Raw genomic sequence first — 9,513 nt, 5'->3', positions numbered from 1 at the left:
CGCGCCCCGCCGGGCCTCTAAAACCCCCGCGCCGCGCCCTCCTCCGCCGCATCTTCCCCGGCGTCCAGCCTCCCGCCCTCCCTCTCGCGGGTCGCTCGCCTCGGCCCCGCGCACCGCCGCCCGGCTCCGCAGCCGCTCCCCGCGCGTCCCTGCCTCGTGGGGCTCCGGGCGGGTCCAGAGGAGACCCTCTTCTTCTTTGGGGGGCGACTTTTGTTTGCTTGCCTGCTTCTTTCTGGTGACTTTTGCAGCGTTCCAAGACCTGTGCCCCAGCGCACGGGAATCCGCCGAGGCGCTGCGTGCAGGCCCTTTTTTCTTTTGAGGTGCACTTTCTTTGTAACTTTACGCCGGGGCTGCTCGGGTTACTTTTGTAATTTCCCGCCCCCGCCCGCTGGCGGTCCTGGAGTCGCCCGGGGCCGTCGCCCGGGGGATGCAACGTGGACCGCGCGGGGCTGCCGGCTGCACCCCTGACGTTCCCCGCCGCCCACTGCGCTAGAGCCCGCGCCCGGCGTCCCGCGCCACCGGCGGCCAGGGCCCGGCGCTCGGTCCCGGACTCCGCTAGAGCAGGGAGCGCGAGCCCAGGGGAGTCCCGGGAGCAGACGAAGGGCTTGTTAGACCCTGGCTCTTTTCCGGGCCGCGCAGATTTCGTCTGTGCTCGCTCCCTCTCCGCGGGTCTCGGGCCGCGCGCTCTTGGCGCCGGCGATGGGGAGACGGCGGCGGCTGTGTCTCCAGCCCTACTTCGTGTGGCTGGGCTGCGTGGCGCTCTGGGCGCAGGGCACGGCCGGCCAGCCCCAGCCTCCGCCGCCCAAGCCTCCCCGGCCGCAGCCGCCGCCGCAACAGGTCCGGCCCGCAGCGGCGGGCTCCGAAGGCGGGTTCGCGGCGCCCGAGTACCGGGAGGAGGGTGCTGCGGCGGCCAGCCGCGTCCGCAGGCGAGGACAGCAGGACGTGCTCCGAGGGTAGGTGGGCGAGCGGCCCCGCGCCCGGCCGGCCGGCTTGGGGGAAACCTCGGCTTGGCCGCCTTCCGTCCCACCCCCTCCCCGACCCGGGTTCTGGCGGCTAACGCTGCGGCCCCTCGCCGGGAGACGCGGAGACCCCCAGGCACGCCCCCCCGTCCCTCCCCACCCCGCGGCTCGGCCGGCCGAGAGCCCTCCCTCGGGGGTTGGGCGGAGGGTGGTGGGGGGGCGTGTGCGGGCCGCAGAGCAGACGCCGCGCCCGCGGGGTGGGGACAGGTTCCCGTGTTGGGCCGAGGGTGGGCTGGGTGCGCTCCCGCCGTCGGGGGCGCCGTTCCGGAGCCTTTGTTTGAGGCCGTGTGCGGGGCTTACGGCTCACCCGAGCTCGGCCCAGCTCCCCACCTTCCGCCGCGCCTTCCTTGACACGTCGGGGCCAAAGAAACCGTTGGTCGAGGAGGAGGAATGGAGGTGGGAAGAAGGACAAGGATTTTCGAAACGGAATGTTCTCTTTGTTCTCTGCATCTGGAGGCTGGAATAGTAGCAAATTATATGTTTCCATGTCTCTTTTCTCTTTAAAAAGGCAGGCAAGGGAGGACAGATGGAAGGGAGTGCGTACACGTTTCCACCCTCCCGCATTCCAGCGTCCGGCCCCTTTGCTTCCACACCTCCCCCCCCCCCAGCCCCAAGAATTTGAAGTGTAGTTTTGGTTTGTGTATTGTCTTGCAATCTTCTCGCTCGGGCTTTGCTTACGAAGACCGCGTATGTGTTACTGCATCCTCCTCCGTACGTATGTGACCGCCTTGTCCATCGCAGGCCCAACGTGTGCGGCTCCAGATTCCACTCCTACTGCTGCCCGGGATGGAAGACGCTCCCTGGAGGAAACCAGTGCATTGTCCGTGAGTGCTTGGCTGGGATGGCAGCTTGGGGCAGCAGGCTGGGCCCTGTCTCACGGCCAACCTCTTGCACTCAGCCGTTTGGACACACAGTTGCATTTAGAATCAAGTGGCCACATTGCAGTGATAATCGGGACACAGCCCCATCAGAACGGTGGGGAAGCAGCAGCCGGAATGCCTCAGTTTAGTCCTCACTTCCACACTCTGTTGAAGGGCAATGGTGATAAAGGTTTCAAAGAGACTTGGAAGTTTTATCTTTCGTTGTCTATTAATACAAACTGAACAGGGGGGTAAAGCAATTCCATAGATAACTCAAACTGACTTTTCCCTAAAAAAGTCTAGATAAGACCACAATGTTACTACGTAAAGAATCTGGCTTTTGACTCTGCTTGAGGTTAAGCCTTAGCAAGATCAAGCTTTCTTAGTTTATACCAAACCACTTTATTATCTCTGGTTTCATCTCAGCAGCCAGTAACCTAGATACGAAAGAAGTGCTCTCATGGATTTAGAGTTGACTGAAATTAACAACGTTTTTAAAGGAGAGGACTCTTCCAGGTGGCTTGACTTTTTTTTTTCTTTTTTAGAAGACATTTAAATTTAGGGGTTCCAGACCCCAAATTTCATAGTGTACAGTAGATTTCCAAAGTCTGAATCTTAGAACTTGAAAAGCTCTGCATATTGGACCTTGAAAGTTTTAATTATTTTACTCAGTTTCCAAAGTGTATACCCATCTCTCCAAGTTCTATCTGGAGAGCTCCTTAGTTGTCACCCTCACAGTCATGGACTCTGGGATGTCTTCTTCAACATGCCTGTGAATATGTGACTTGAAGTGTGACTGGCCTTCCGCTGGGTGCCTGTAGAGCACAGCCAGGTTTGTCTTGTTGGGAGGAAAGCCAGGTATCATAGACAGCACATTCATTTAGAGCCAGTCTTGACTTTAAGTTGACCTCCATGTTCTCCAGGGAAAAAAATAATTATGCAACTGAAAACAGAGAAAAAGGGCAAGACACACTGGCCAAGGGATAATAAGGATGTAGTGGCATCTCTGACTCTATAGTTATTGGTTTTGTGGGTTTGAGATAGACCCTTAATGTTATTGCTGGGCAGTTTTTAAAAAGGAATGAAATCTCAAGTGTTGGAAAGACTAGTTTCTTCCTAATTTTTTCTACCTAAAATCCCACGATCTCCAGTGATGAAGCAAAAATAAGAAACAACTGTGTTCTTTAAAGTGATTCATAAACATTTTAAATAAACCCTCTGATTATAAGGTTTTCCTTTTATTTTTTTTAAAAAGGAGAGAGTATTGCATTGTTTTCTTTCCAACATAGAAGTCATATGTGTGGCATTAATGGAGGGTACATTCACTCTTTCAGGGAAGTAGGGCATTGCCCATTATTGTGGCTGCTTTAAACTTACATGATTTTCTAGAATCCTGAAACAGCTAACGTCACTCACCACACACCTGCCATACTAGCTGGGAGTGACTTAGGCACTGCGGAAAGTCTGACTCACTAAATGTAATGAATGTGACTGCCATTATTGAGTTGGAGAGCAGCCGAGGAGAAGGGATCGGTTTATGGTATGTGTTGAAAATCTGTAAAGTCAGATTTTATTGGATCAGTGTGGAATGGGAATTCCAGAGAGCAGAGCCTTCCATAATATTTGCAGTAGAAGTATATGTATGGCCCACTGAGTGTTAGCTTTAAATACTTTTGGTCTCTGAGTAACATTGTGCCCTTGTTTAGAAGGTCAGCTTTGAAAATCTCAGTATAACAATGACTTCAGTAGCCTGCATTGCTACTACTTGAAATACTTGGGTGCTTATGAGATACATCGAAATTACATGTATCAGAAATCTATAAAGTTCGAAATGATCCTTGTATCTCTGAGAAACATTTACAACACTTGTGTCAACAGGTATCTACAAAAATATGTATTATTAGCACATTAAAAAATTCAAATACCTGAGAAAATAAAATAGGGTACAAAATAAAGGGAGAATGTAATACCTTTGTATTCTGTTGCATGAATCTCAACTAACTTTAACAGACTGCATTCAATCTTGTTGTTCAATTATTTTGATATTTAAAATGATGATATATGGAGGTAATAAGCAAACTAAAACCATTATAAGCACAAAACCAAGAATTTTAATTCCAGGCTTTTCTGATAATGAATTAATAAACTTATTAATATATTTCTTGAATTTATCTGTATCTCACCATTTATCAGAAGAAAAGCTCTGAGGAAGTCTACAAAGAAGAAGTAAAACACAAAGAGGACCAAAGATTAATTTTTTCGTACATTTATACCTCAGCATTCTATGTAGAAAGATATAAAAATGGTCAACTTTTAGAATTTTAATCTGTTTGGCTTTGACCAGGTTTCATGAGGAAAAGATATTAAAAGGAAAATGTATTTCTCAAAGTGCTGGAAACCTAATGAGTTTTGATTTGATTCTGTATGTTTTGTTGTTATTGTCCTTAGTTGTAGCCTGAAAAGATCACTGAAGTACTCCCAAAGTTCCAAATATTTGTTTCCAAAAGGATGGAATTAACTTACTTAGCACTTTTAAAAATTTTCTTAGAGTATGAAATAATGAAAAAGTTTGCTTATTAATTTATTTATTGTGACATGATGCTATGAACAGCATTTTGACCGGTAGAATAATGGTGGGATAGTGTGGGCTTGGATTTATAGCATTTGAGATCTGAAGAGACGTGAGAACATTCCAATATAGTCCCTTTATATTATGCTACCAATGAGAAAACTGAACACAGAGAAGCTGTGTGATTTTCCAGAACACTCAGCAGATCAGCGGTTGAGTGAGAATGCAACCTCAGACCTCTTGGGTACCCTGTACCCTTTATGTGGCCATGAGACTTCTCCCAGCATCGCTGAAGTCCCGGTACCTAGGTCTTCTCTCCCTTTCCCTTTGGTATTTCTGGGTTTATGGTCTTAGTTAATGATTGCGGGAGAGACAGATACTCAGCTGAGGTATGCTATAGTCCGAGGTGGGTGTGGGGTGAAAGGGCCTAAACACTTGTTTCTCACTGGCTCAGAGTTACACAGTATATACCTATGGCCATGACTGGTAACTGTGTGGCAATGCCCAATCTCCAGCCTTCACTGGGTTTAGGATCTGGGTGGGGGCGCTTTGTGTCTTACCTAAGCCTAGTCTAAATATCTACCTGCTGGAGTGGAGGGGGCTTTGAAATAAAATAATATTTTAATGAGAATTCATCACTGAAAAGTTATTGGTGATCAAAAACTCTAGTACATTTTAGGAAGTAATAACCACTTCCATGTAGGGAACCACATTCTTGCCTAAAATGAGTGACACCCTGATGATATATGACACTATGTTCATTTATAAGGAGTACTAATGGAGATGCTGGTCATAATATATGGATGTCAAAAGGCAGTTTGGAGAAGGAAAACAATTATCAAGTTAGTTGGCTTCTGTAGAAAATGTTCTTTACATTATTGGGACTCGTGGATCTTTTTGAAACTTGGGGGACCTCTCCTTAGCGAAGGATACATGTGCACATTGGCATGAATGTTAATAGCTAGATCCCAGGTATTCGTGGACTCTCTTCTTGTCTTTATACATCCGGTCATGGAGCAGTAAAGCACCACAGCCTTTGTGCTCAAAGAGAGAACTCAATTGTGGGAATTGAGATAAATGTCTCAGCTCCTAAATAACTGACTCTAAATATGGGAGAAACTTCCCGTTTGAAGGCCCTTGGCTACAGGTTGGAAGTGTCTGTGGTATGTGCTGTGTCAGAGAGCCGAGCATTCTTTGCTGTAATGACCTTCATACCTTTGTGTTCATTGGAGGTCACAGCTGTGGGAAGCTTTGACTCTGCCCCCATCAAAATGTCTGAGCAGCAGGAATAGACTAGGTTGTGGAGATAATATGGGAGAAGAAAGGCTGCAGGAAGGAGAGAGGGAATTATTGAGGGGAGTAAAGATTGATGATGGGGCAGGTCAGATACCAGCCAGGAAGGAATGTGCATGGAACCCCTGCAGGTTGGCCAAGTCATTAGGGCCTGGGGTCTTTGCCAGAGTCAGTTTCACATTCTCCGTCTCCTGTGAGGGTCCTTTGCATAGTGGGCTGTGTTTTCTTTAGGTTTCTTCAACTCTCCCAGCTCCCTAAGATCAAGACTGTCTTCTCTTGGTGAATTCTGCATTTAAAATCTCAGTCTTGAATGGAAGAGACAACCTGTATTGATAGTGTTAAAGAATTAGGGTTATGGAATTTGAACTAGGTTCATTTGTTTGCACATTTTCATAAGGATACTTACAAGACTTATTCCCATGTCTGCAATGGGTAATTTTGTTGTGTATCTGATGTTAGAGATTTTATTTTATTTTTATTTTTAATTTTTTTTTAAGACAGAGTCTTGTTCTGTTGCCCAGGCTAGAGTGCAGTGGCATCATCATAGCTCACTGCAACCTCAAACTCCCAGGCTCAGGTGATTCTCCTGCCTCAGTCTCCAAGTAGCTTGGACTAGAGGTGCGCGCCATCATGTCTGGCTAATTTTTCCATCTTTGGTAGAAAAGGAGGTCTTACTTTGTTGTTCAAGCTGGTCTCAAACTACTGGCCTCAAGCGATTCTCCCGCCTTGGCCTCCCAAATTTCTAGGATTACAGGCATGAGCCACTGCGCCCAGCCTGAAGTTAGTCATTTTTACATCACATATTTTATATCTTGGTTTTATTGTTTTAAATATAGCTTTCTTGTTTTGTAAACTATGGCTTATTATATAATTATTCATTTGCTTTCCTATTGTGCTTTCTACAGCAATTTGTAGAAATAGTTGTGGAGACGGATTTTGCTCCCGTCCTAACATGTGTACGTGTTCCAGCGGCCAAATATCACCAACCTGTGGATCAAAATCAAGTATGTTTCTTATATGCGATCTTGTTTGCTTCATTTTCCTTAAGGTTTTGAGTAAATGCTAAATGTCCTTTTCAAAGAGGATATAAATCTATGATTATTTTCCTTACAAACTAGGTCTGTATTAATCTTTGGAGTAAAAATCTTTGGTGGCTTAGTTGTTGCCTCAAATGGGTAATGGTTTTCAGTAAGAAAAAAATGCTTTAATTCTGGTCCAGGAACTATATGTCTATGCATTAGAAGAGCCAGGATTTAGTGGAGAAGTAATTCTTTTGGAATAATAGCTATAGCTTAACTGGGTTATTACTATGTTCCAGGTGCTATTTTAAGTGTTTGACCATATTACTTTAGTTAATTCTCACACTGATGTTATGAGATACCGTTATGACCCCATTTTACAGCGTAAGAAAGTGAGGCACACATAAGTTAAGTAAATTTCCCAGGGAAACATAGACTTGAATTCAGTGTTCTGATACCTAAGTCTGGAGTCTGAAACACTAGGCTATATTTATTGCCTTTGCTTAACCACGCAGCCCATGTCCTGTTTTGTGGGTTATCTGAGGGAGAAGGAGAATTGGGAAGACATCAGATATTTATTGAATACGAACTAGATACTTTACACATATTAGCCTATTTTGCATTACACATATTAACTCCCAGCAACTCTGGAAGGTAACTGTAACAGTGGACTAAGATTCTGTTATTCATGAACCAGTTAGAAATTGTTGGGTTTTTAAGACTCAAGATTAATCTTTTAGGCCAGTGTTTAAGATAACATTATAGTAAGGCAGAAGCAGATATTGTTTAATTGCTCAATAATTAAATAACTGCTTTAAATCTGCCTTAGACTCGTGTGATTATTATATTTTAAACATTTCTTTCTACAAAATTTCCCTATTTCCCTAAACAAACGTGATGCAGAGTCTCTCTGACTCACGAGTAAGAGTCAAGATTCATACAACAAATGTCATTATCTTCTTTCGAAACTCCTGATGAAAACTCTAGTTTTACTTTCTTTGACTATAATCTGCCATTTTCTGAGCTTTTTGTTGTTGCTCTTTGCAGTTCAGCAGTGCAGTGTGAGATGCATGAATGGCGGGACGTGTGCCGAGGACCACTGCCAGTGCCAGAAGGGATATATTGGAACTTACTGTGGACAACGTAAGGAACATCAGTATAGACTTTATTTATTAGAAATAGTTATTCTAGTGGGTATTATTATTAAGTCACAATTTAAGATTTTATAAAGCCTTTGATCCTTTGAAAAAGCAATTTTATGTAATAAGCCATACCTTACAAATGAATTTCTAATCGTGAGAACATTCCAATATAGTCCCTTTATATTATGCTACCAATGAGAAAACTGAACACAGAGAAGCTGTGTGATTTTCCAGAACACTCAGCAGATCAGCGGCTGAGTGAGAATGCAACCTCAGACCTCTTGGGTACCCTGTACCCTTTATGTGGCCATGAGACTTCTCCCAGCATCGCTGAAGTCCCGGTACCTAGGTCTTCTCTCCCTTTCCCTTTGGTATTTCTGGGTTTATGGTCTTAGTTAATGATTGCGGGAGAGACAGATACTCAGCTGAGGTATGCTATAGTCCGAGGTGGGTGTGGGGTGAAAGGGCCTAAACACTTGTTTCTCACTGGCTCAGAGTTACACAGTATATACCTATGGCCATGACTGGTAACTGTGTGGCAATGCCCAATCTCCAGCCTTCACTGGGTTTAGGATCTGGGTGGGGGCGCTTTGTGTCTTACCTAAGCCTAGTCTAAATATCTACCTGCTGGAGTGGAGGGGGCTTTGAAATAAAATAATATTTTAATGAGAATTCATCACTGAAAAGTTATTGGTGATCAAAAACTCTAGTACATTTTAGGAAGTAATAACCACTTCCATGTAGGGAACCACATTCTTGCCTAAAATGAGTGGCACCCTGATGATATATGACACTATGTTCATTTATAAGGAGTACTAATGGAGATGCTGGTCATAATATATGGATGTCAAAAGGCAATTTGGAGAAGGAAAACAATTATCAAGTTAGTTGGCTTCTGTAGAAAATGTTCTTTACATTATTGGGACTCGTGGATCTTTTTGAAACTTGGGGGACCTCTCCTTAGCGAAGGATACATGTGCACATTGGCATGAATGTTAATAGCTAGATCCCAGGTATTCGTGGACTCTCTTCTTGTCTTTATACATCCGGTCATGGAGCAGTAAAGCACCACAGCCTTTGTGCTCAAAGAGAGAACTCAATTGTGGGAATTGAGATAAATGTCTCAGCTCCTAAATAACTGACTCTAAATATGGGAGAAACTTCCCGTTTGAAGGCCCTTGGCTACAGGTTGGAAGTGTCTGTGGTATGTGCTGTGTCAGAGAGCCGAGCATTCTTTGCTGTAATGACCTTCATACCTTTGTGTTCATTGGAGGTCACAGCTGTGGGAAGCTTTGACTCTGCCCCCATCAAAATGTCTGAGCAGCAGGAATAGACTAGGTTGTGGAGATAATATGGGAGAAGAAAGGCTGCAGGAAGGAGAGAGGGAATTATTGAGGGGAGTAAAGATTGATGATGGGGCAGGTCAGATACCAGCCAGGAAGGAATGTGCATGGAACCCCTGCAGGTTGGCCAAGTCATTAGGGCCTGGGGTCTTTGCCAGAGTCAGTTTCACATTCTCCGTCTCCTGTGAGGGTCCTTTGCATAGTGGGCTGTGTTTTCTTTAGGTTTCTTCAACTCTCCCAGCTCCCTAAGATCAAGACTGTCTTCTCT

General features: G+C 45.3%; 1 protein-coding gene across 1 annotated transcript in view; it reads left to right on the top strand.

Annotated features, from left to right (window-relative positions):
• Positions 1 to 268: 268 nt before the first annotated feature.
• FBN2 (fibrillin 2) overlaps positions 269 to 9,513 on the top strand; it is a 288,365-nt gene continuing 279,120 nt past the window's right edge. Inside the window, exons 1-4 of the mRNA XM_012645034.1 lie at positions 269 to 953; positions 1,761 to 1,843; positions 6,647 to 6,745; positions 7,808 to 7,903. Coding sequence (XP_012500488.1) covers positions 700 to 953; positions 1,761 to 1,843; positions 6,647 to 6,745; positions 7,808 to 7,903 — 532 coding nt within the window. The 5' untranslated portion in view covers positions 269 to 699. The remainder of the gene's footprint in view (positions 954 to 1,760; positions 1,844 to 6,646; positions 6,746 to 7,807; positions 7,904 to 9,513) is intronic.

Source organism: Propithecus coquereli, unplaced genomic scaffold (assembly GCF_000956105.1).
Source record: "Propithecus coquereli isolate 6110/MARCELLA unplaced genomic scaffold, Pcoq_1.0 Scaffold224, whole genome shotgun sequence".
Taxonomy (NCBI): domain Eukaryota; kingdom Metazoa; phylum Chordata; class Mammalia; order Primates; family Indriidae; genus Propithecus; species Propithecus coquereli.
Note: the sequence above shows the minus strand (reverse complement) of the source record. Positions and strands in the feature narration are given on the sequence as shown.